Here is a 27,461-nt window from a genome sequence, read left to right as displayed (position 1 = left end):
TAGACTCCTTAATATAACAATATAACAGTGTCAGTTGTATTTCAATCAATGAAACGTTTCTTGTCAATGCACAACATGCGTACAATGAAATTTTATAACTTTAAAGCTTAAAGGTTCGACATTATTTATGAAAATCAGGTTTAACACAAATCCTAACAGCTATAAGTCGTTAACTATAAGAATCCAGCGACCGTCCTGATTTTTGACGTCTTCGTTGAAAACGTGCCAGTATTTTGCAGAAGGGAAATGAGGAGATTCTGACAAGAGGCAAAAAATGCCAGGAGTCGTGGTTCCGAAAGAGTGGAAGGCTGCACAAACCTCCCATTTCTATTCTGACAAAAAGCTTTGGAAGACCTGGAAAGGCTACCAATATTTCTCAAACTCGAAAACTTTTTAAGATGTATGGATATCAATGCAGGGCTGGCTGGGGAACTCTGGGAGTTGAAGTCCACACATCTTAAAGTTGCGGAGGGCTGAGAAACTCTGAGCTAATCTTCCGGCACCTCGACTTCTCTTTTTCGTTGCCTCTCATCTGCAACGGAACTGTAAGCCCCGCCCGGATTTGATGACGCGAGGAGATTCCCGCTCCCAGTTGTGGTCGCTTGGGCAAACTTCACCCGTTCCTACCCCAAATCCCGAGCGCCGGGGCCCAAAGGAACCCGCCTTCTTGCTTCAAGTGACCAATCAGCCAATGTAAAAATCAGAACGGGCCTTTTCTCTCTCTCTCTCTCTCTCTCTCTCTTTCCTTTTGCTTTTCCCCTCTCCGTGTTTTCTTCCACACCCAGCCCGCGAGGCTTGAGTCTCGCGATACTCGAGAGCCGGCTCGGTTCCTGGTTGGTGGGACCGCGTTGAGAAAGCCGGGGCGGGCAGAGGAGAGCGGGGCCTGAAAGAAAAAGAAAAAGAAGAAGAAGAAGAAGAAGAAGAGAAAGAAAAGAGCGCGGTTCGAGTCGCGCGCGGAGGGAATCGGGGAGAACTCCGCTCATTTTTCACTTTTGTCTTTCGAAGAAGCAGGAGTCGGGAGCTCGGCGCCCCTTGGCCCTTTTCATCTCCCCCCCCGGACGGTGTTCATTATGTCTGCGCTGGGACCGGAGAACGAGAACGTGAGCTCCCTTTCGGGCACCGCTTCGGTTCCCAGCGGCGGCATGGAGATCCCAGGAGGGGGGCCGGCTTCCGCCGAAGGGACGCCCGGGATAAACGACGAAGGAACGGTAAGAGGAGTCCGGCCGCTAGAAAAACCGGCGCTGTGTGGGGGCGACCCGCCGCAGGTTCCTCTCGCCGGCTGAAGCGGGCGGGCGGGGAAGGGCGACAGGCAACGTGGAGCAAAGGACCTCGGCCGTTTCTTCGGACCGAATCTGGGAAGCGCTCGTAACCGCCGAGTTTCTCGGGCGGGGACCGAGCCGTTGGCACCGGAGACAATAGGGAAGAAGAGCCGAGCGGGCGGCTGTTGAAGCTCCTCTAAGCCCAGCCGAGCGGAGGCTTGGCGCGGCAGAAGAGGGATGGGCGCGGGTATCCCGATGGAGGCGAGCGATTTTCCCGTGGGCGACGCCGCTCCTTTCTCCGGTTTAATCGCGTTGCCTCTCCTGCCCCCCCGCCCCTCCGTCCCCCTCTTTATTTTGTTTTGTGTCCGCCGGCAGCTGAGCCCTTAGTAACCACAGCCGTAGCCCTTCGACTTATCTACCGCTTCACGGTGCTTTATAGCCCTCTCCGAGCGGTTGACGTATCGCCCTTAACATTAATCTGGCTCCTCATCGGCGAAGCTTCGCTTGCTCTTTATCCGGTCGCCTCCTTGCCCTGCCCTCCTCCTCCTCCTCCTATCGCAAAAGCTCCGTCGGCGCGGTCCTGGCTGGGCTGCAGGTGGGAGGAGGGGGCGGGGATGCTTTCCAAAAGAAAGGGCATTGGCCGCGCATCGTGTTCGTAGCGAAGCGGTCCTTCCGACGCCCAGGGTCGGTTTAAAACCAGGGCTCTCCAACCTTGGCAACTTTAAGACTTGTGGACTTCAACTCCCAGAATTCCTGAGCTAACATGACTGGAGGAGGAATTTTGGGAGTTGAAGTCCACAAGTCTTAAAGCTGTCAAGTTTGAAAACCCCCGGTGTGAACATCCAATGTTGCGCCTTCAGCGGCGTCGAGATGGTTACCTTCCGTGTGTGGACGGTTGTAGCCTTGGAAGCCTCCGGTCGCCTCAGCTCAGAGTTTGGAGGGGCTCCCTGGGCAAAGCGGCGTGGTTGGTGCTTCAGAAGAGGCCTTCGCTTTCGGTAGGTGGATTGTTTTCACGATGAGGATGTGCAGACTTTGTCAAAAAAAATGCTGTGGCCAGGCCCAGGGACCACTGCTGTTGATGGTGGGAAGTCATTTGGACTCAGTTCCTCCTGGTGGATCTGCATTTCTGGAGAAAGGACCCTTCTCCACTTGTCCAGGGGCTTCTTCACCTGCTTTATTGTATTCTGAGGTTTCTGCTCAAACTGTTGAAAAGGCTAAAGGTAAAGTTAAAAATGTACAAAAACACACAAACCCTCAAGGTAAATTTTAAGGAATCCTCCTTTGAAAATAACATAGGATCTTTTTCCTTTTTATTTTTTTGCTACAGTATGTTATATGATTTAAAAATAAAACAGGTGACATATACTGTTGGAAAGGTTAAAGGTTGTATTTATTAGGCTATTAATCTGAAATAAACCAGGAAATGCAACTTATTTGTAGGTGGATTCCAGGCTATTTTACTTCTAGGTGCTGCTAAAGTATGTATGTTATAAAATGTATTCAGAAGTGTAGCTGCATCTGTGTATTTTGTGTCTAGCTTCTGTCATAAATTCCCACTTCCCAAACTTATATTAGTACAGTGTCACCTGAACATTGAATAGTTTTGAATAAATGTCTTTTTATAATTGCATAATAAGATACATCAACGTTAAGCAGTGTGTTACTTGCTTCCTTATATCTTTGTTTGCAACTAGACTGAGCACAAGTTAATACACTTGTTTGAATCATATGTGGTTTTTTAAATTTCATTTTTAGTAATGTAATTAGGTAAGGATGCGAAACTCCAAATACGTCATTGGTAGCATAATTCAAGAATGTATAAATATCATAAATCACATTAATTCATATATTTGGAAGACAAATAATGAATTGATCCATAATCTTGTTAGGATAGAGGAATTATTTATATCAAGTTCTACAAATTAAGTAGGACTTGTTAATCAAGAATTTCTAGCTATTTTTAAAAAATATTTTGATCAATTCAAGGCAATAAAGTATCATGGTTGTAAAATCTCTACTTAAATACTGGATAAAGTCATGACTTAGTCCAGTTTTTCACTTTGGTTCCTTCAAATGTTAGACTGTTATTTTTATAATGCATTTTATGTAATCGTTACTGATTTTATGCAATTTCAAATAATATATTTTAATAGAAAATAAAAGGAAAAAAATCCTATGTTAATTCACTGAAAACAATTACACATTTACATTAAGGTTTTTTTGTGCTTGTACATTTTAACTTATATGTTTTACTTATTTAATCCTTACCTTTATGTGTTACCCCATTTGTATACTTTAGGATATCTGTATCCATAAAAGAGCCTCGCCATCCTTAACAACAGCCAATTCATATTACAAATTTAAAACACAATCAGAAGCGGTATTATATTTACTAGTATTTTGACCCTGCAAGGGTGGAGAACCTAATTAATACGATCTTTTGTCTATATGGGACATCTTAGAGTAAGGTAGTCCTCAATCTACGACTACAATTGAGCCCAAAATTGATGTTGCTAAGTGAGACATTTGTTAAGTGAATTTTTCCTCATTTGAACTATCTTTCTTGCCCAAGTTATTAAGTGAATCACTGCAATTGTTAAGTCATTAACATAGTTAAGTGAATCTGCAACCATCATAAATTTGAACTAGTTGCCAAGTGTCCAAATTTTGATCATATGACCATGGGGATGGTGCCAAATGTGCAAAAAGGTTATAAATCACTTTTTTTCAGTGCAGTTGTAACTTGGTCACTAAATTAATTGTAAGTCAAGTCCTACCTGTATAAGGGTTTGACTAAAGCTGTAGTGTTATATGCATCATGACATAATCATACAAACAATGCATATTTTGTATTACATAATTTTTGTGTTGGCACACATCTCTTTATCCTAATTCCTTGAAAAATATTCAGCAAGCGTTGCTAATTGTAATTAGATTGAACATTGACACTAATATATACTTCTTGTTCGATAGGACTTGGTTATATAAATTCTATGAAGTTTTGTAAGATTGTTACAAAAATTGTCTTTTTTATTTCATGATTTATTTTGTGAGCCCCCTAAAAATAAATAATTGTGGCAGCTCAGAAATATTGGAAATATATTCCTTACTTAAATATATATATAACTGGAATCACCTAACAAATTGATTTCTGCCAGTAGAGGCCTTGGAAATGTGTGAACTATATTGTGTAGAGCAACTACCCTTTTCAAAATGTTCACATAGCTTTATCTACCAAAATGTTTCTGATTGTCTTTTCCCTTTGAATGTGTATACTTGCATGACTATGATCTGTATTTCTAAGTACAATCCAGTATGCTGATTGCCACCAATAAAATCTTAAATACTTCAAGGGCCTGGCTATTTTCAAGACCTCACACATAAATTTTGCCCGCCCAGTTTGAAGATGTTGATATTTTTTAGTTATTGTGAGGCACAAAAGGAGATTTCCCAAAAGTGGGCATTAATAAAGGAGAATATTTATAGCTCAGGGTTGAAATGAAGTCCTTAATACTCTCTGAACTTGGTTATTTTCCTGAAGATGTTTCATTATCTAAGCTAGGTAACATCTCAAAAATGGACATTTTGTGGGAGGCTTCCTTCTCTGACAGACTCACTGTAGTTGTGAGGCAAGGATAATTATCATTCTGAAATCTTCTGAAATCTTCTGAAATCTTGTAAAAACATGGCTGTTCTGGATGGTCTTTGGAACTTGATGCTGTAGAACTCCTAGTGGCAAGAGTATTAATGTAATGCAACACAGCACAATGCAACACACACAAGATAATATATAACTTTAGTGTAATTTTATATTTATTATGTTTTATATTATTACTGCATTGTCTTCCACCATTCCTTTATTGCCACGTAGAATATGTTTTACTGATGTGGTTTATAAACTCATAAATACCATGTTTTCCAAAAAATATGACCTACTCTGAAAACAAGCCCTACCCCGATGTTAAGCCCTGTCACAGTCTGGTTGTACAAGGTGGGGCGAGGCACAGATGTAAAAATCAATGGCACAACACACCACGCAACATCCTCTGAAAGCGGCTCTACCAGCACGCTGAGCCTCTTGTTGTCCTTCTGAGAATGGCTCCATCGGCGCAACAAGACCCGAGCTCCAGTGTCCCAGCAGCAGCAGGGCCAGCAGGCAGGCAGGGCAGAGGCTGGGTCATGTCAAGAGTAGATGGGGCTGGCGGTAGCAGTGCTCCCATTCCCATTGGCCCCTGAGCTCGCTGCATCTTGCACATCAATAAAATAAGACCTCCCCCAAAATAAGCCCGAGTGCTTCTTTCAGGGCCTAGAAGAAAATAAGACCGGGTCTTATTTTGAGGAAAACAGGGTATATACTTTTTCTGTATATAGTTTGGATTTCCAAAACAAATGTTAATGTTTGTAAAGTATAAAATGTGAAAGAGTAGTAAGGGATGCCATTTGTTCCTTAGGAACTTGGTGATGAATCTCCAGGAAAACAAAAAGAAAATCAAGAACCAGATCCTACATATGAAGAAAAAATGGTAGGTATTTTGTATTGTAATGTATGTGATTATTTCAGGAATTGACAGTTTGGTTCATGCACTGGGCAGCCAAGCATCTCAAACTTGGACTGAACTATCAAATAATCTTGATACTTTATCAATGCAATTTTGGTTTATTTTGGAAGGCTTTTTTAAAGAATGGGAATAGAAGAGTTTGTTTTCTAGAAGCCACCTTCTATTCATACTCTTAAGTTTCCTTCAAGCTCTGTTGACATTCCCCACCCAGTCTTCAGCTATACTATTTCTAGCAGTGTCATTCATGGTAATCAGAAAGCTTCCTTGACCACCCCAGAGATTGCATGTTAAATTATGTTTTTTTCTGCTTTTGCGCCACTGTATAATTCCAAATGTTAAAAATTAATTCTAGAATTTGATTCTTTTTTTCATATACATTTTCTTGTTTTCTTGCTAATCTTTATAACTTTATTGCAGCAAACCGATCGAGCAAACAGATTTGACTATCTGTTGAAACAGACAGAGTTGTTTGCACATTTCATTCAGCCTGCTGCTCAGAAGACTCCAACCTCACCCTTAAAAATGAAACCAGGACGGCCAAGAATAAAAAAAGATGAAAAACAAAATCTGTTATCTGTTGGAGAGTGAGTACCAACAGAGTTATATTTATTTTGAAAATGTGTCATTGTAATATTTTTAGCACCTTTGAGTTGTAATGTGCAAAAGGATATCATGCAACTAAATAAATGTGAAACACAAAGATAGATCATGATTAAATACAAATATGTAGACACTATGGTAGATTGTTCTTAAATTGTCTGGGGAGGTCTACCTCTGATGAGAATTGATAGGGCCATATATGTGAATAGCATATAGCTTATAGTGCATTGGAGCACTCTCTGGGTGTTTGGCCACCAACAAGCCGGGTCCTCATTTTAACAACCTTGGAAGAATGGAAGGCTGAGTCAACCTTGAGTCGGTCAGGATTGAACTCCTGGCAGTCAGCAAAATTAGCTGCAATACTGCATTCTAACCACTGCACCATTACGACTCTTCACTGTGAAACTCTAAAGTCTGAGATATAAGAAATACCTTCTATAAGGAATATCTTCTATAGTGATGTTCTATAAGAGTTGCCAGGACACTGTCTTTGAATGTCCTTGTTTCAGCATGTGATACAGGACTGTCTCTACATTTTCTAGTTTTGAGTTGGAGAGGAATAAAAATCAGCCTTTCATTCGAATGGGTAGCAAATATTTCCTAATAGAGTTTCATATATGCATGCTTTGAATATTTTCAGAATTAAGTGAAATTGCAGACATGGTTTTAGTTCAGTTTCTGGGTTACATGATTGAAAGAAGGAAAACTGACATGGCTATGTGCTGTGATGAGATTTGATATTTAGAAATAGAAAAACAGCCAATACTTCCTGAAAACTACTATGAAGTATTTGCATATTATAGAATAGAAGAACCATACAGGCTATTGTATGGTTGTAATTAATAATAGTCGTTTGGGAAACAGGAAAAAGTTTAAGAATGGAGACTGAGACAATAGCATCTTGAGCTGTGAATAACTGCCTCGCACATTGGAAGCATTGTGAATTTTTTTAATGGGTTATTTTTCTCTTCAGACCTCAGATCACCGAATTTTTGTTTTTATTTCTTTTACTTCTTCCCCCAACCAAATGTTTTCCAATAACTTACTTGAGTTTTTAGAGAGTAATAACTTGGATAAAGTCATAAATCCTATTACATAAGCTCTCTTCAACATGTGTTGGATTGGAAAGCATAAAAAGTTGTGATGAATATATTTTTTCCTCAGATTAATTTGTAATAGTACTAAATAAAAATTTGGCTTGTTTTGGAATCTACAATAGTTAACTGTTTATTTTCTTAACATTTCCATTATTTCTAGCTATCGCCATCGTAGAACTGAACAGGAAGAGGATGAGGAGCTTTTAACAGAAAATTCCAAGACTACTAATGTATGCACTCGATTTGAAGAATCTCCATCCTGTATGTAATACTTTTTGTTGTTTATATATGGCCATTGGGAACTATCCAAAATTAAAAGATTTTGATACTTACTTTGCTCATTTAGAATAATAGCATTCACACATTTGCCAATATTATCCAACTTAAATTAATATTTTTTAATGTTGTATGCTCCTTTTTCAAAACAGAACTCTTCCTAGAACAGATTAGAAAATATTCATATTGGCATTTTGAATAAATTTTTCATGCAAACATTTAAATATACTTATTCTGCTATTATGTTCTACTTTTTTATTCATTATATCCAACTTTTAATAGAACAAAACCTTTTTTTTAAGCAATATGATTTTTCTGGTGAAAAATGGGAATATGTTTTAAATTGTCTACAAGAAATTACTGTATTTTTCAGTATACTGTATTTTTCACACTTTCTCCTCCCAAAAGTGGATGAAAATGTCTGTGCATCTTATACAATGAATGTTGCCGAAGCCCCGCCCACATGCCATCCCCACACCCTTCGGCTCTGCCTCCCAGCCATTTGCTTCCTTGCAGCAAACAGCCTGGTCAGTTTCAGCACAGCCTGATTAACACAAGCAACTGATTGTTGGTTGGATCTGCATCCCAGTGATCAGCTGTTTCAGGCTGCAGGGATCGCCATCGCCTATTGCTGCTTCCACGTGCCCTATTTTCGGCCTGTTCTGGCGGGGATCAGAACGGGCCAAAAATGGGGCATGCGGAGGCTGAAAACGGGAGAGGTGCAATAGGCAATGGCGATTCTTGCAGCCTGAAACAGCCTGAAACAGCTAATCATCGGGAGGCCGATCCAACCGACAATCAGCTGCTTGTGCTAATCAGGCTGTGCTGAAGCTGACCAGGCTGTTTGCTGCTAGGAGACAAATTTCTGGGAGGCAGAGGCAGATTTTTTCCCGCATGTTTTCCTTCCCAAAAGCTTGGTGTGTCTTATACTTTGGAGCATCTTATATCTGAAAAATACGATATATTTCCAAACTGGATTCTAAGTTGAGCATCAAATTTATCTCTTCTAGAACTACTACAGAAAAGTTATATTCAAAATCCATCCCCAATTAAATATGTGTGTAATAGAGATTTCAGGTTTTAAAAATTACACAATTTTAAAATATATGTTCCCATGTGTGATCAAAACTGTTTTGCCTCCTTGATTTTGAATGTGTACCATGTATAACACAAATTTAGGGATTTGTTGCTTCATAATGACCTCTTTAATGGAGTATCATTTCTAGTGTTTGAGAACAGACAGTTAATTTGTTTGGTTAGTGGCAAGTGGAAGCGAAGATACACACCTTTCAAAAAAGATATTCATGCATTTGTATTAATAATTTATTATGATTTGAGAGGATTTGTTTATCCTCTTGTCAAGGTATATTAGAATGCCATAATTTGTTTTCATAGGGATATAGCATTTCTTTTCAAATAAAAAATAAAATTGTCTAGTTTTCTATTGATTAATCTTTCTGGAACAGTTAGTATTTTTATTCATTAGTTGAACAGACAATATTTTTATTAATTTGTACTCTATTCCCGTTTCTGATGTTGGTTAACATTTTGCAACTAGTTGGTGGACATGAGAAAAATCCTGAGTTAACAAGAATTTGCTTTGTATACATCTAATTTGGTCATGATATCATAACATTTTGCATTTTATTCTGTTAAGAATATGGACTGAAGATTAGTCCTTTCTCCTGTGGTATTGGGAATACTTACTATGAAGAAAATAAGAGGTGACTTTAAATTTATTATTACTTGCTTCTGTCTCTTATTGCAGATGTGAAATGGGGAAAATTGCGTGATTATCAAGTCAGAGGATTGAACTGGCTCATTTCTTTGTATGAAAATGGTATCAATGGTATTTTAGCAGATGAAATGGTATGCAGAAAGTTGCTTTAATTTAGAATTAAAGTAAAAATTAACATTTAATTTTAATTATTACAATCTTGTCCAGTTTCTTTTTTGTGAACTGTTGCTAAATTTTGAAATTGATTATAAATTATATAATAGCATGAAATGCAAGTCACAGTGAATTAATTCAAAATTGAATAAGAGGAGACTGTTTTTATGTCAAAATGTAGGCTTTCTGGTTGTAGATTTTCTAGTCTGTCCTGTCCCAATATAAAAGATACTGATATAGTTGTAAAAAGCCTACTAGTAGCAGATATATGTTGTTGTTTTTTTAAAAAACCAGTGCTTATTCTAGTAGCAAATTGAAAGTTGTTTTTTTTATTCGAGTGGTAGTTGGATATGTAAAATATTTCTTATTTTATGTAATTAGTCCTGACTAGCCATATTGAACTTAGATATTTTGGAAAAATGTGCTTTTTAAATATCTGTAAAAATAAGAGGCATATTTTCTAAGAAATGTAATTATTTGATGTGGCTTCTGTGAAGGTTTTCAATCTTAACTAGAATTATTGTCTAAGTCTTGGTTCTGGAGCCATTACTGTAAATATTATATGAATTGCAGAATGTTTTATTTTGTGTTCTGGGGTTGTCCTGGGTTTTATATTTTGAGCATGCAGATTGCAATCTTATTTTCCTACATAGTTAAAATTATGAATATATAATGTTTTTTTATTATAAAGGATAATATGATAGTGTTAAAGAGAGTAGCATATTTTTGAATGTTGATCTAACTGGAGATGATTGTATATTTGAAAATAGGCATTCTGATAATAGAAAAGCTCATCATAAGAAAATTAACAATTCTTAATACACTTTCAAGAAGAATTTGTGATATGGGATACAAATATGTATGCATACACAATCATACATTTTCTAAATTGAATATATTGATGCATACAAACACACACACACACACACAATTCCAAAATGGATAAAAAATAGCTGGCTTTATTGAGGTGTAAAATTGCATTTAGTTGTTGCTGAAATCTGCCTTTGCAAACTCAGTGTGCATACATGCATACAAGCGCGCGCGCGCGCACACACACACACACACACACACACACACACTCATATATATATGTATCTTGCTCCCTGATACAAATTAACTTTTTATGTATATACATTGTTAACAGGGTCTTGGAAAGACATTGCAAACAATTTCTCTTCTTGGGTACATGAAACATTACAGGAACATTCCAGGTCCTCATATGGTGTTGGTTCCTAAATCAACTTTGCATAATTGGATGAATGAGTTCAAGAGATGGGTGCCAACTCTTCGAGCAGTATGTCTGATAGGTGACAAAGACCAGCGGGTGAGTATGAATTCAAGTATGTTTCTCTACTAGTCATATACTTGTTTAGTGACAATTAGCCTACCTTGCCTATAGCAAAGTACTGGGGATTGGTAAGTGAAGTTTCATATGGATAGTAACAGACTTATGAGACCATTAAGTGAAATATCATTTAACTATGACTTGTGATTTTCCTGCTGGCTTCTCCATTGACTCTGGTTGTCAGAAATAGGTTTGAAAAGTGCCTGAATCACAATCAGTAGCTGCAGGGTTACTGTGATGGTTGTAAAGTTACATTTTAGCACCATCATAATTTTAAATGATCAATTGCCAGGGAAGTCACTAAAGGTCTACCTGTGTCCTACTGTATTCCACTAAACAATAAATGTTATGGAATACTTTAAAGTTTCCTATCAATTATATCTATTTGACAAATGCATTTTTGCCAGGAGCTGTGGTGGCACAGTGGTTAGAATGCAGTATTGCAGGTTACTTCTGCCTACAGCCAGGAGTTTGATCCTCATGTCTCAGGCCTTGCATTCTTCCGAAGTCAATAAAATGAGGACCAGATTGTTGGGGCAATATGCTGACTTAGTAAAGTGTTCAGAGAGTGCTGTAAAGCACTATGAAGCAGTACATAAGTCTAAATTCTTTTGCTATTGTTATTTTATGCAGCTTGAATTTTGTGTACAGTATTGGAAGTTAAATTGAAATCTACCATGTTTCCCTGAAAAAAAGACTTATACTAAGAATAAGGCCTAGTTAAGACCCCACTCACTCCATCCCACTGTCTGGTTTTATGAACTGGGGCGAGACGCATGCATAAAAGTCAAGTTAGGGCAGGGAAGGGGGGTTGGAACCGGCCCACCTGTCCTGAACCCCCTTATCTTAGGACCGCTGCAATCAGGCCTCCTGACACATGTTCAGTCACTGGCTGACTTCTGCGGCCACTTGCAGACAGACGGCACATGGTGTATTGTGCTGGTGCGGCCACTTCCGGCAGGACACTATATGACTCGCACTCTCACCAGTGCCACCGTTATGGCAGGAGGCTGCATGCCTTATGCCGCTGCTGCCGTTTGCGGCAGGAGGCAGCATATCATGTCACACTGGTGCTGCTGCTCATGTGCACAATGGCGCAATGCGCCACATGGCATCCTGCAAGTGGTGGCACCAGCACAATGAGCCACATGCCATTCTTCTGCCAGCAGTGGCACTGGTGTGATGTGTCATGTGGTGTCTGGCCCAGAGTGTCCGCAAGCAGCTGCAGAAGTCAGACAGCGGCACAACAGGTGTCAGTGCGTGGGAGGCCTGGCTACAGTGGTCCTAAGGTAAGCGGGTAAGACAACCCCCGAAAATAAGACCTGGTCTTATAACTTTGCTGTGTTTTAATAATTAAAAATAAAATACTGCAAAATTTAAGGATGTTATAGTGTCATTGTTTGAAATCTTCTGTTACCACAACAGTGTTCTGCCAGTTAGGAATTATTACTCAATTAAACTTTTAAAATAAAGAACATAAGGGTTTTGCTTTACAGTTTCTTGATTTAATTGTTTCTAATTCTTTATGCAGCCAATTAAAGAAAATGTATTGCTATGTTTATTCATTCTAAATTAGTTAATATTAGGACTGATGGTTATGCATTATTTTTAAAATATACCTCCTTTGGTCTTTTTAGCTGCCACCTTACTCTTGATATGATCTTTTGGAAAACCTGGTCAGAAGCTGATGCAACACAGTTTGAATTTTTGGATTAGCTATTAGCAGTGTTACAAATTACCCTGAGTTTTTAATACTGTATTAAACCCTGAAGTTCCTCAGTACATTAAGTTTATATTATATGTAATTTTAGGGAACAAGTGTAACGTATTTGAAATTATCGGGATCACACGTGGATATATTTAATAATAACTGGCCATAAAATACACATTCTGTGGTATAGTATTGATTATTGCTTTTTTTAAAACGTTTAATTCAATATTTTGTCTGATTCAGGCTGCTTTCGTGAGAGATGTTTTGCTGCCTGGTGAATGGGACGTCTGTGTAACATCATATGAAATGCTCATTAAAGAGAAATCAGTGTTCAAAAAATTTAACTGGAGATACCTAGTTATTGATGAAGCCCACAGAATTAAAAATGAAAAGTCAAAGGTAATTTTAAATACCCCATTTGGTAAGAATTTAAATATTGCAGATTGCTTTCCTGCCAAATGTTTATAATAATTATTTTTCTTTCAGTTGTCAGAAATTGTAAGAGAATTCAAGACTACAAATAGGTTATTGTTAACTGGAACACCATTACAGAACAACTTACATGAACTGTGGGCACTTCTTAATTTTTTATTGCCAGATGTCTTTAATTCAGCTGAGGTAATGTATGAAAATATTTGTGATATTTAGTTGTATCTTAATTTAAAAATATGGCTGAATGAAAGATTATATGATATTTATGTAGATGAAGTGATTGGTAAACAGTTTGTGGGTAAAGCCTCAGTGATCCTGATCAAAATAATTATATCCCAACTGCTAATAGAAATAGAAAAATGATCATCATTTGGAAAACTATAATTAAAAGGGAACATAGGTACAGGTTTGCCTCTTGATTTAGGAAGCATTTCTCGGCAAGTATAAATAGTTTTAAGCAACAGCAACATTTCTGTAGGAATTTATTAGTTGAATTTGATGAGATAACAACAATAATATACTGTCAACAACAGATTTGACTGTGGCACTGTGAGCTAATGAAATAAATGTTTAAAATTGAAAATAAAACATTTTTTAAAAAAAATATTAAAGTATTTGAAAAAGAAATCTTTGTAGCAAGGTAGAAAACTATATCAGTGATGGTGGTTATCTTCAAAAGTATAATTCTTCAGTACTTTAGAGCAGGTTGGAAATCATCCTTATCTTTAGTGCTATTTCAATTTTTTCCCCACTGATTCTACTTTATAAGTGGAAAAGAAATTATGGCTTTAGTAGGTCTTAAAATTCATTAAGAAGAATTGTGTTATCCATATGCGAGAAGAGTAGGGGTATGTTCATTTATCTCATATTAAATGTTGACATCATGAATGTCAGCCAACATGAGTTATCTAGCAGCATTCCTGTATCATTTGAGCAAGAAATCAGAATTGAAATATATTTTTTGGAAAGCTAGAACTCAAGATAATAACAATAGCTTTTATTGTCATTGTACATCATGTATGCAACAAAATTGGTTAATAAGAGTTAAATTCTTTTTGTATTTAATAGATGTGTGGGAAAGGAATAGTATATTAATGCTGATTTATTGGTAATGGATTATTTGATTATAAAGCATGTTTTTTAATGCAGGATTTTGATTCATGGTTCGATACAAACAACTGTCTTGGGGATCAAAAATTAGTAGAACGGCTTCACATGGTGAGTTTCTTTTAAAAAATGAACTAACTTTGGTCTGTTTTTACTACATAGCTCTCACACTGTGCAGTATCTCCATGTATTCTACCTAGAAAGCAATAAAACGTGTATCTAAACTTTGCTTGAGACACTGTTGGTGCAGATACCTCAACATTTTCCAATTTCATAAATAGCACAAATAGTCTGGTGGTCATTGGGACTTGTGATTTCCTCTATCTTTCTTTCCATAAATGTTATATAATAGTTGAGGTTTCTCCATTTGTATGCATGAAGTCCTTGGAACCACAATTAGATATAGCATGGAAAGCTGATCCTTTTGAAAGAGAAATTAATCCAGTAGTATAAAACACAATTATTTTACTGTGTTATATTATTTATTATAATTGGCAGGTACTCCGACCATTTTTGTTACGTCGTATAAAAGCTGAAGTAGAGAAAAGTTTGCCTCCAAAAAAAGAAGTTAAAATATATGTTGGTCTCAGCAAAATGCAAAGGGAATGGTAAGTAATTAAAATTAGTATTTGAATAAATATAACTTCTCTATGTTGCTGATTTTTGTATTAAATCTTGAAATATTTACATTACATTAATGCAGGATTGAGAACCTCAGTTGTCTTTGTCTTTCAACGTAGGTACACAAGAATCTTAATGAAGGATATAGATATATTGAACTCTGCTGGAAAACTGGATAAAATGAGACTATTAAACATTCTTATGCAGTTACGAAAATGTTGCAATCATCCATACCTTTTTGATGGAGCAGAGCCTGGTCCCCCTTATACAACAGATATGCATTTGGTTACCAATAGTGGCAAAATGGTAGTTTTGGATAAATTGTTGCCAAAATTGAAAGAACAGGGTAACTATTTTATCTTATTGCTAAAAATTATTGGATAAAAGTCAAGAAAATGTTCACTCTGCATAAAAATAATGTAGAATTACAAAATTATAAAAGTAACTCTGTTTATAAATTAGCTTTTAATTCTAATTCTAAAAATCATTTGCTAATTATATATTATACATTTTTAAGGATTTCTAATAACTTATTCAGATCCTATGTTGCTCTATGAGTACACTTTCTTATTTCAGTTCTTCATAAAATGTATTTAGAAGAATTTATTTCAGTAACAGTTTTAAAATTCTTTCTTCATGCAATAGGATCACGAGTCTTAGTCTTCAGCCAGATGACAAGAGTGTTAGATATATTAGAAGATTACTGTATGTGGCGAAATTATGAGTATTGCAGACTTGATGGGCAGACACCTCATGATGAAAGACAAGTAAGTATGCAGAAACAGGAGGTTCATTTGTTTGTCTTCACACTCAGTGTGAATTGACCAATTTTTTTTTTATTGTAGGCTTCCATTAATGCATATAACGAACCTGGCAGTTCGAAATTTGTCTTTATGCTGAGCACACGGGCTGGCGGTTTGGGAATCAACCTAGCTACAGCTGATGTTGTGATTCTATATGATTCTGACTGGAATCCACAAGTAGACCTTCAGGCTATGGTGAGCTAGATCATTATGAAATCTTGTGTTTGAATCTGACTTTTTCCCCCCAGGGATATTGGACATGCAGCAATATGTTTGCTTGTCGGCCTGGATTTTTAATTAAAAATGATTACATTAAAATAAATTTTCTATGGTAATTATTACATATTATTTTTAAGTTGTAAATATTTAGACATCTAAAAGTTATTCAAGAAAAATGATATTTGTTTGCCAATTGTGTATTGCTTATATTAAAAAAAAATGTAATTTTAATTAATTGAGTATTCTTTTTTTCCCCTGCCACATAGGATCGTGCACATAGAATTGGTCAGACAAAGACTGTTAGAGTATTCAGATTTATTACAGACAACACTGTAGAAGAAAGAATAGTAGAAAGAGCAGAAATGAAACTTCGCTTAGATTCCATAGTTATTCAACAAGGTAAAAATGTTACATTGTTTTTTTAATACTATGTGTGGTCAGTAAGCTAAATATAACCAAACTTAGAAAAAAATGATTGCTGAGTACTGTAATGGGAAAATATACCCCAAAGTATTGTCTAGACATAAGGTTGATAGTTAAAAGTTATATCTAGAATGTTGATTTAAGAGTAGTTGCTGTTATAATTTTAATTGTAAATAATAATTGGAAGGATACAAAACTAATTTTGAGAGAAGTTGCAAATCTTATTCATCAGTATGTACAATTGTCAGTTTTTAAACATTTTTAGATGAGGGGGAAAAACCCTACAGTGTAAATAATTCAGTAATACATTCTGTTTAATGTTGGAGAATTGTACTTAATATTTAATATGAAACATTGGTCTCACCTTTCCCTGGAATAGAATTACAAATTACATTTGAATAATAAAAGGTTACTACTTAAAAAAATATTTGCCAAAGAAGTAGATGTGCTTGGTATTACACTATTGTTTTAATCACAGCTCAGCTTTCAGGACAGAAATATTTTTTTAAATTATTTTTTTTAGTTTCAAAACAAGTTAAATGTTGTGGTGTCAAGGAATTGCATGTTATTCCTGTTTTTAAAACTTTTTTTGTGAAATTATCAGCCTCTTGAGAATATTCTCTTTTTTTATATATATATAGGAAGACTAGTAGATCAGAATCTGAATAAATTGGGAAAAGATGAAATGTTGCAGATGATTCGACATGGAGCTACCCATGTCTTTGCTTCAAAAGAGAGTGAAATTACAGATGAAGACATTGACGGTATTTTGGAAAGAGGTGCAAAGAAAGTGAGTGGATATTAGGAACTAGTAGAAAAAGTTATACTAATCCTCTTCATTCAGATTTTGTAAGAAAACGATGTTGACTGTATGAGCACTGTTGTTGTGATAAAGCAGATTGTTACAAAACTCTAATTAAAATCTGTTTATATATGTAGACTGCAGAAATGAATGAAAAACTTTCCAAAATGGGTGAAAGTTCACTCAGAAACTTTACAGTGGATACCGAATCTAGTGTGTATAACTTTGAAGGAGAAGATTACAGAGAGAAACAAAAGGTAATGCATTTATTTCCCTTCAATATGTCGGTTAACTTTACTGTCCATTTACAACTATGATGTTCCCATACAATTTTCTAAAAGTACCTTACGTTGCAGATGGCATTCACGGAGTGGATTGAGCCACCTAAACGTGAAAGAAAAGCTAACTATGCTGTTGATGCTTATTTTAGGGAAGCTCTTCGTGTCAGTGAACCAAAAGCACCAAAGGTAGGTGTCATTGAAACTTGTTAAAAATAAAATAAGTAGAAAAGCTTGTAAACTTATTCCTAAAATGTTTTATGCACATCGGTATCCATATTGTATTGATGAAATTTTTGGAATGTAAAACTATTCACAGCAGATTTATGTATGCTTTTATTATACTTGTTTCCAACTATGTCTGTTCAGGCAGTGGTTAGAGATAGAATAGAAAAATGGTTTTCTTCCCTATAGATTCAGTTTCTAGTTCTTCTAAAAAAACCATATCAGTTCCATTCATTGAAATACTTATTAAATTTTTAGTATGTCTATTTGTGTGTCTGTGAATATATACTTTGCATTTTGTCATTATTTTTGCTGTCTTTTTTTCTTTCAGTTTACCACTACATTGTTATTTCTTTGTTTTGTAATAATAGCAAACAATGAAAATAAATCAAGCAGAATTGGAGATTGCAGAAATTAAGCCATTCGTGTATAGATTTCCTCAATTAATTAACAATTAAGTACATTTATGTATCAGTAGGGAGACACTTTTTTTGGGGGGGAGCAGTAACATAAAATGGAAGTAATTTGTATTTTATGTGAAAATTAAATGCTGCTTAACTTCTGTTACTGAAGTGATTATGATTATAGTGCAATGTGTCTTTTTTTAAAGGCCCCGCGACCTCCAAAACAACCTAATGTTCAGGATTTCCAATTCTTTCCACCACGTTTGTTTGAACTGTTGGAAAAAGAAATTCTTTATTACAGAAAAACTATTGGATATAAGGTATTAGTCATCCATCTTTTGCTTTTTAAATTTAAAAAGTTCTTTATGTTTTACTATATGACAATAAAACAATTATGTTTTTATGTACTCAAAAATGTTTTGAGTAAAGCCACTAGAGGTTTATACAGTATATAAAACTATAATGTTTTTAGAGCATTTGAACTAATTACTTATAGAAATATAAATTCCTTAGGTACCTCGTAATCCTGACTTGCCAAATGCATCTCAGACCCAAAAGGAAGAACAAATTAAAATTGATGAAGCTGAACCGCTTAATGAAGAAGAATTAGATGAAAAGGAAAAACTACTTACTCAGGTATTTCTCAGCTAAACAAATTATAAATTATCCTTAATTCTTTTTCCAGACTTAGTAGGTACTGTGGAAAAAAAGTGTTCTTATAGTAAAGGAATACAAAATTGAAATATAGTTTTGTTCTACAATTGATCTATACTTTGATGGACGTTGTTTTGTCAGTAACAGCATTTTGTAAGCTTAGTACAGTCATGTTCTCTGTTGGCCCTTTTTTAAAATTATTCAACTGCACTGTTTTCTATATGAGCTTTTCTTTACTTTATTCTTCAGAATAATATTGGTTTAAGACTTCCAGAAACTAGTGTCCCCAGTCTAAGTATTGAGAAAATTTTTATTAATCTTAAATACTGTTCAGTACTGTTGAATACATTCAACAAATTTATCCAGTCCCATCATTCAAAGATTGCTTCTGCCAGAGTTTGATGGATACAGTGGCATAGAAATGCCATAAACAAATATTTATTGTGTCGCTTCTTGAGTTGAAATCCAGCAAAGGGAAGAGTATTATTTGTGGGTATTTTTCCCTGAGAAGATACTATTGACCTCTTCTCTAATCAACTTTATACTTCTGGAGTAGCTTTTACAGTATGAGAATGACCTGAACTTGAATGAAATTGAGGATGGTTATTCAGTCATAAAGGATTTATGATTATGAGCTAGGGAGGCAAGAATTTCAGGTTTCATTAGTTCTATTAGTGTGGTTATGGATCATGTTTAAAAATACTTAGAAGAACCAGAGTTTATCCTCAACTGGATAGTGTAATTTTTCAAGCTTCAGCTTCATCAACAACTCAACTGAGCTTTGTCTTCTAAAGGACAGTAGTATTAAACACATTCTTTATTCCTTTTTTTTTTTTTTGGAAGGGATTTACAAACTGGAATAAAAGAGATTTCAATCAGTTCATTAAAGCTAATGAAAAATGGGGTCGTGATGACATTGAAAATATAGCTCGAGAAGTAGAAGGAAAAACTCCAGAGGAAGTCATTGAATATTCTGGTAACACTTTTTAAAATTTTTAAATAATCTAATAAAAGCTATATTCACAATCCAGTCTGATACATATTTGATGCAGTCTGATACATGCTGCCATTTTCATTTGACTCATTTCCATAATATGTGTAACATTACAAACAGTAAAACGCCTATAATAAATGTAACATTAAAATGTACATCGTAAATAATAAAATAGTAAAACATTTACTAGAAACAATAAAGCAACATTTGAAGATTAACTTGCAGATTTGCTCTTCTTGCCCTTCTTTTTGGTAGCTTCCACTGGCTTGCTGCCAAAAGCCTGCAGAAGACTTTCACTTTATTCCAGGCGAATGAGCATGGACACTGAATGTACACAACTTAAGCTTTAGTAAGCCAAGTACCATAGAGCTTTTTTGTGCATTTTTAAGTGCACATTGATCATCCACAACAAAGGAAATCAAGAGAATATACAGATTGCAATAATGAGCACATCTGTGCAAAAAGAAACTCATTTTTCATTTTCATTTTGCTTTTTTCAAAGCTGGCATTCATCTAGCCAACTGATCTAAAAACATTCATTAGTCATAGAAAACTTGTAAAAATTGGTACTATATTGATGGTTTTCAAAACTTAGTGCGAGTGTACATTCTTTATACTCTTTCGTCCTATTGATTCTGAAGATTTCAGACTGCCCTTGAAGATAAGGGCACTCTGTTTCAGACATCCTGAAATCAGGATGCCCAACCCCAGGCACAGTGTGCACATATAGCCCCCATCTGTTCTGTTCAAGTTCAGCAGGCCAAAATATGGGTAGTTTTTTCTTTTATATTCCATCTGCTTTTCTTTTGAAGAACATACAAGTTTTTGTGAGAAGGCTTTAGAATTACATGTAATCCTGCAACATTGTTACCATATTATTATAAAAGCTTTGTCTAAGTCCTTTTAGTAGTTAAAATGATTCATTTTGTATCTTCTTTACTGAACATGCTGAATTAACTTTCACTCTTTGTTGGAAAAGAAAGTGTGAGGCACAAGCCTAAGGGGGTAAGATGAGTTAGATGTTCCAGCAATGGGATAACAATCAGATGCTTGAAGGACCAGCCATTTTAAAATACACACAAATCAGTCTGTCACTGTTAAAGGCTGTGCTTTATGACTGCTTGTGGAAGTAAATCAAAGAGATCTCCTCAGACCTCAGAAAAAGAGTTGTTGATCCCCATCAAAATGAAAAGGCTACACATCCATTATCAAACTTAAAAGAGTCCACAAAAGAACTGTATACTTAGGAAGAAGGAAGAAACCACTATTCTTTTGAATACACTCTGTCTTGGATTTGCAGAGGACTCCTGGGTAATCTAATAGATTACCCAGCAATATCCTGTGTTAAATTCTATAGGAAAATGTTAAGGTAAGCTTAAACTTAACTTAAAAATGTGCTCATGCCAATCCTAAACAAACAAATCTACAACAAAATGGTTGAAGCATACCAAATGTCATCTTTTGGGAAGATAAAGGCCTTAAGCCAGTTGGCATGTTATGCTGATTGATGTGAGAATTATGTTAAATCTAAAAAGAAATAAAAATACAATAATACATTTACTTTGCAAGCATGTGAGAGAAAACTAATAAATTACTTACTTTCTTCAGCTGTTTTCTGGGAACGATGTAATGAGCTTCAGGACATAGAAAAGATTATGGCACAAATTGAAAGAGGCGAAGCTCGAATTCAGAGGAGAATTAGTATTAAAAAAGCACTTGACACAAAGGTAATTGCCTTTAAAGTTGTATCATATGAAGAAAAATGGTAAAATATTAATAAGGGATGATACCATTGGTTTTTAAATATTGTCTTTCCTATTTTATTGTCCCAAAGGTGCATTTTCAAGAGGCAACTTGGACTTTCTGGGTTTAAAAAAAAAACACGTTTAGCTTCTCATTCAAGAAGCTTCTTGCATGAGAAGCAAAACGTCTTCAAAGAAAAACCAGAAGGTCAGCTGCCTCTTGAAAAAGCACCTGTGGGACAACCATGACCTGGATGACTCTTGACGAATGTATCTTTTCTTTTATGTATACTGAGAGCATTTACACCAAGACAAATTCATTGTGTGTCCAATCACACTTGGCCAATAAAGTATTCTATTCTATTTTTCTGATCTTTTAAAACCCCAATCCACTGTTCAAATTTGGAAAGAATGTACAAAGTTTTGAAAGGTTGCTTTCCTACAAATCAAGAAATCCAGTGGCATTTAAATGTCAGGTTGTCCTATTTCCTCCTGACTTCTAATCTATACATAACAAGCAGAACTGGTACACTTATAGTTAAAGCAGTTAATCAAAGGACCCATTATATTGAACAGATTGGAGTATTCTGAGATTGTGGCATTGTTTACTGAATGCTGATGCTTTGTATGTTAACTTACATGTATTTTATTAATTTCCTTTTATCTAGTTTACCCTGGACTTATATCCTGTGTTTTATTTTTGTTTTATATTGTTGATATGGTCCGATTAATCACTTATCTACAAATCAAGAGGCTTTTTTGCTGCTAGAAATATGTACTAGCTAAATTTTCATTGAGTGTGTGTGTGTGTGTGTGTGTGTGTGTGTGTGTCTATTCTTTTACATGCCATTTTGATTTCCTTCTTTTTCTCAGATTGGCAGATACAAAGCACCTTTTCATCAATTGAGAATATCATATGGTACTAACAAAGGGAAGAATTACACAGAAGAAGAAGATCGGTTTTTGATCTGTATGCTTCATAAGCTTGGATTTGACAAAGAAAATGTTTATGATGAATTGAGACAATGTATTCGAAATTCTCCCCAGTTCAGATTTGACTGGTTCCTCAAGTCTAGAACTGCAATGGTATATACTAGTTTTTGTTTGATTTTTTTGAATAAAACAAAAAACAAGAAAACCAGTTTGTGGATAGAGAAGTCTGTATTATGTGTAGATAAACATTGTTTCTTACAGATGGTCCTTGATTTATGACCACAGTTGCAACCAGAAATTCAGACAATGAGTGCTGGAGGTAATTGAGTTATGTGATCAGACTCAATTTTATGACCAGCTTTACTGCAGTTGTTAAGTGAATCACTGTGGTAGTTAAATAAATTGCATAGTCATTAAGTGAACCACATGCTTGTTAAATGAATCTGGCTTCCCCAGTTGGCTTTGCTTGTCAGAAGCTAGCAGGGGAGGTCACAAAATGTGATAATGTGACTGCAAGACACTGCAACTGTTGTAAATGCATATTGGTTGCTAACCACTGGAATTGTGATCATATGATTGCTGGAGTGGTGCAGTGGTAATAACTTTGAAAATGGGTCATAAGGTACTTCTAGGGCCATCATAACTTTAAACTATGGAGGGCATGGCAATGATCTCTTGTTGTTTCTCATAGTTGGGTTTTAATTAATATGATTTATCTCCCTGGTAGATAAGCATGTACAGCTTTTTTGTATTTTGTTTTTTTTACTTTATTGTATTTTGGGAAGGGATTTCTTAACTGTTTTTAGTTGGCTGTAGGAAATGTTCATATACTCATGAAAAAGAAAGAACACTCTCTTTGAGTCCCATGGTTTTATGTATTATGATGAGGATAGGGTGTAATATATCATGTGTTATTCATCTGATATTGCATTTACCTTTTTTTTAAAGAACTGCTAAGGACCTGATGTCTTTTGCTATGTCCTGATGTATAAAACTATGGAACTTAAAGAGGGTTTACTTTCTTTTTCATGTGACTATAGTTTTTTTTCTTCCATTTTCTTATGAATGGAATAAGAATGGGAAAAGGAATGGAATGAGCTATAAGGAACCTTGGACGTCTAGTCCAGCCCCCTATTTAAGCAGGAGACCCTATACTATTTTAGATAAGTAACTGCCCAGTCTCTTCTTAAAAATATCTAGTGATGAAGCACCTACAACCTCTGAAGGCAAGCTGTTCCACTGGTTTATTGTCATCACTGTTAGGAAGTTTCTCCTTAATTTCAGGTTGCTTATCTCTCTTTTATTAGTTTCCAGCCATTGTTTCTTGTCCGGCCCTTTGGTGCTTTGGAGAATAATTTGACCCCTTTTGTGGCAGCCCCTCAAATACTGCAATACTGCTAACATGTCACCTCTATTTTTTCTTTTCTTTAGACTAGCCAAACCTAAATCTTCCAGCTGTTCTTCATAGGTGTTCGTTTCCAGGCCTTTGATTATCTTAGTAGCTCTTCTCTGAACTTTTTCCAAAATCTCAACATCTTTTTTGTAGCATAATGACCAAAATTGGTTGCAATATTCTAGGTGTAGCTTACTAGGTTTTATAAAGTGGTACTAATATTTCACGTGATCTTGATTCTATGTTTCTGATTATACAACCCAGGATTGTATTCACTTTTTTGCTGCTGCTGCACACTTTGAATCTATAAACATTAAAAAAATATTATTAAGTATCCATTTATCTTTGCAGAAATAGGTCATGCTTAATTTTGTGTGAGGTACAGGTTCTACCAGCTTCCATTGAAACATAAAATTTGATGAGGAATGCCTAAACATCTCCATCCAATTGTACATTTCGAGCAGCATAGTAGTTGTGTAAAAATGGTTTTTAAAGTAGGCCTTATTTACCAATCACAATTGGGACTGGGAACTTTTGTTACACAAAGCAGTCAGTAAGTGGAAAATCACATGACCATGCCATGTGCTTTTTCCATTGCCCCTCCCTTTGGGATGCTCAATCTGGCACTGGCACTGGGATAATTAGCAAGAAGTACATTAAGCTTTGTATTGTCATTCATTAGAGAGGGAGTCATTACAAGAGAATAAGCTTATTGAAAAGAATGTGCTGCTTGGTGCAAATGATGATGATATCTAGTTGGATTATGAAATGTCTGCAAGCAAACAACCAAGTTCAGTTTCAAATAGTCCACTTTATTCTTAACTGGGGACATAATTCCATTCAAAATATACTGAAGATTCTATGCTTCATGTAATAGTAACCCAAAAGGGACACTGCCATTTTTATTGAAGTAGTATAATAACTATTCATTTTTTCTGTTTTTATTCTCTGCCTCATTTCTACCCCACCAAGAGAAGTTCCTTCCATAGGTTGTTCTGCTTCTAGTATAAATATCGAACTTTGTTGTTATTCTTCAGAAATAGTTCATACAGCTGTACATTTTTTTTTAATTTGGAAGCTTGCCTTCATAGCTCAGTATTACAGGGTTCATTTGCTAGATGATCGCTTACCTTCCAGGTGTTCAGTGCTACATCACCATAAAATCTCATTGTTGAATATGATTCCCAAGGAATGGAGCTGTAGTTCCAGATACATAGTACAGATAGCCCTCGAGTTACGAATGTGATGGAGTGTGCCCATTCCATCTGTAACCCAAGGATTTGTGGGAATGAATCTCATACTTTGAACATGATCACTTCCTCCTTTCTCCCATGCATTAACTAATTGAATGTGTGGCTCGCTAAATGCACGTGAGGTATTTCAGGGTGGGGAAGACCATGGGGAGACTAGTGATGGAACAGGCCACCTGCTTCAGACTACCCAAGACCTCCTGACCCAAAGATATCCCATTCTCCCTCCCCTGGGATCCCAATTGCTCCCTACCATCCTGTTGCGCTGGGTCACTTACCTGATGAAGATATTTCCTCTGCAGCCTGTTTCTTTGCCTTCTCTCTCCTTTTTTGTTGCCAAAGCCTTCCTCAAGCAGATTAGAGGTGAGAAAGGAGGCCTGGAAGGGCGCGCACTTTCCGGCCCTCCTTTCTCGTTATCAAACAGCTGGAGGATGGCTTCAGTGACAAAAAAAGAGCCCCAGAGGTTCATGTGCGCCATTTCGGGCTTTCTTTCTCGCTGCCAAACTGTTTGAGGACAGCTTCAGCTACAAAAAGGAGGCCCGGAAGGCCGTGTGCACAATCCAGGCCTCTTTTCCTGTCACTGGAGCACTTGAGGATTGTGTCCCTGTAGGCTTCAGCAACCCTTTGCTGGTAGGAACAGAGCTTTGGAGAGAGGCCTCTCCCAAACTACACTGATGCAGACAAAGTTTTTTTTGCAAAGGATCGCCGAAGCCTGCAGGGATGCAATCTTCCTGCAGGTTTTGGTAAGGAAATGGCAAATGGAGGGAAGTCCTGAAGCCTTCCCTCCATTTGCAAATATCCAGGCCTCAATTCATAGAGAATAGAGGCCTAAAGTGCAAGATCACATAAGATCTCGCACTACTGATCTCGCATTATCTCTCAGTATGTTAGGCCTGTTTTCTATGAATGCACCAAAAGCCTGAAGCAAAAAAGTAGGCAAAGAAACTGCGACAGAGATCTTCACAAGGTGAGTCTCCACAGGTGGAGTGCCTGTGAAAACCCGGCGGGGTGAATGTTGTAGACCTTCTGTAGTCATTCGTAAGGACAAACAAGTGCTGTGATGCTGCAACTTTTATAATTTTGGAACCAGTTCCTAAATGCTAGGGGGTGCTAAGCACATAACTTTGAATGATTGCTAAGGGAATGCTCGTAACCCGAGGACTACCTGTAGGTATAAGTTGTTGACAAGCAGCTTTTTAACATGGCTAGTTTGGAAGGCTGGAGGGATTATTCTACAGATTTTTCCAAAGTTTTGTCTTACATGTGGAAGCATCTATACAGCGAAGATGATTAGAAAGAACGTAATGTAATCGTGTGAAGTTCTTTGTGTAGTGGCAATTATACTATTGAATCTCCTGTTTGCTTTTGATTCAGGAATTACAAAGAAGATGTAATACCTTAATCACTTTGATTGAAAGAGAAAACATGGAATTAGAAGAAAAAGAGAAGGCAGAAAAGAAGAAACGTGGACCTAAACCATCTTTGGTGAGAGTAAAATCTGTTTGACTCTGAAGATTCAGATGAAAGAAAATGATAAATAATAATATGTATGGGAAAAGATTATGAATCCATAGTAGTTATAATTTCCTGTTCTACTCTTTTAAACAACACATATTAAGTCTAGATTTGTAGCATTAATCATATCTTTACATTACTTCATGGTGTATAATTGACCAGTGTTTTAAGATAGCCTTTTCTAGACTCCTTTTCACATATTATAAAAACTTTTTTAAAAAAAATTAAAATATGAATTTGATATACAATGAAAAACAAATTATAAAATGTTTTAACCTCACTATAGCTTTACAGTAATTTAAATCACGATGAACAAAATTCTCAGAGCTGAGACTCAATTTTTCTCTTTTCTCATTCAGACACAGAAACGTAAATTGGATGGTACTCCTGATGGAAGAGGAAGAAAAAAGAAACTAAAGCTGTGAATACTGAATTCTTTTAATCACTAAATTTAAGCTAGTTCTTTAATTTTACGGGTCTTCATAAGATGTACTTTACAATTCTCAACTATTATGTCATTAAAGGACATTGGGTTCATGTGTTTGTTTACTTGCTGAACTAGAAGAGTAACGTAGTGTCACGTTTTTAAATAAAACAGCTGTGCTGAACTTTTTTTTACCATTAACACTTGAAATAAAAAAAAATAGGCTTCACCTAGTAGTTGATTTTTTAATATGTATATATATGTATGTATATGTGTATATTGTTCAATTCTTTATTTCACCAATATGCTAAATTACACTATCCACTAATAGTTTATAGATCTTGTGCTTAGGTTTCCCAGGCTTTAACCTTTTCAATGTATGTCCTTAGCTGTTATGGACATATACCCAGTGATAAAGAAACCATTTATCACTGAGCAAATTATTTAGAATTACCCATGCTGTTCCTTTGGTTTTCCAAGATGATCTCTGTACTTTAGATTAAC

The 27,461-nt window shown here is 36.0% G+C and overlaps 1 protein-coding gene across 1 annotated transcript; it reads left to right on the top strand.

The window, feature by feature from the left end:
- Nucleotides 1-562: 562 nt before the first annotated feature.
- On the top strand, nucleotides 563-27,186 carry SMARCA5 (SNF2 related chromatin remodeling ATPase 5). Its single transcript, XM_026698097.2, has 25 exons — nucleotides 563-693; nucleotides 1,006-1,208; nucleotides 5,711-5,782; nucleotides 6,236-6,402; nucleotides 7,676-7,776; nucleotides 9,560-9,660; nucleotides 10,827-11,006; nucleotides 12,982-13,137; nucleotides 13,225-13,356; nucleotides 14,320-14,388; nucleotides 14,776-14,885; nucleotides 15,018-15,244; nucleotides 15,544-15,665; nucleotides 15,744-15,896; nucleotides 16,187-16,319; nucleotides 16,985-17,133; nucleotides 17,283-17,402; nucleotides 17,502-17,612; nucleotides 18,259-18,372; nucleotides 18,566-18,688; nucleotides 19,550-19,682; nucleotides 21,309-21,427; nucleotides 22,316-22,528; nucleotides 26,393-26,503; nucleotides 26,893-27,186. Exons 2-25 carry the CDS (start codon nucleotides 1,071-1,073, stop codon nucleotides 26,956-26,958), a joined length of 3,120 nt encoding a protein of 1,039 aa, XP_026553882.1. The 5' UTR covers nucleotides 563-693; nucleotides 1,006-1,070; the 3' UTR covers nucleotides 26,959-27,186.
- Nucleotides 27,187-27,461: the final 275 nt, after the last annotated feature.

The sequence above is a fragment of the Pseudonaja textilis genome, chromosome 6, assembly GCF_049901715.1.
Source record: "Pseudonaja textilis isolate UNSWEBS1 chromosome 6, rPseTex1.2, whole genome shotgun sequence".
Lineage (NCBI taxonomy): Eukaryota > Metazoa > Chordata > Lepidosauria > Squamata > Elapidae > Pseudonaja > Pseudonaja textilis.
This window is presented reverse-complemented; position numbering and strand designations above follow the sequence as displayed.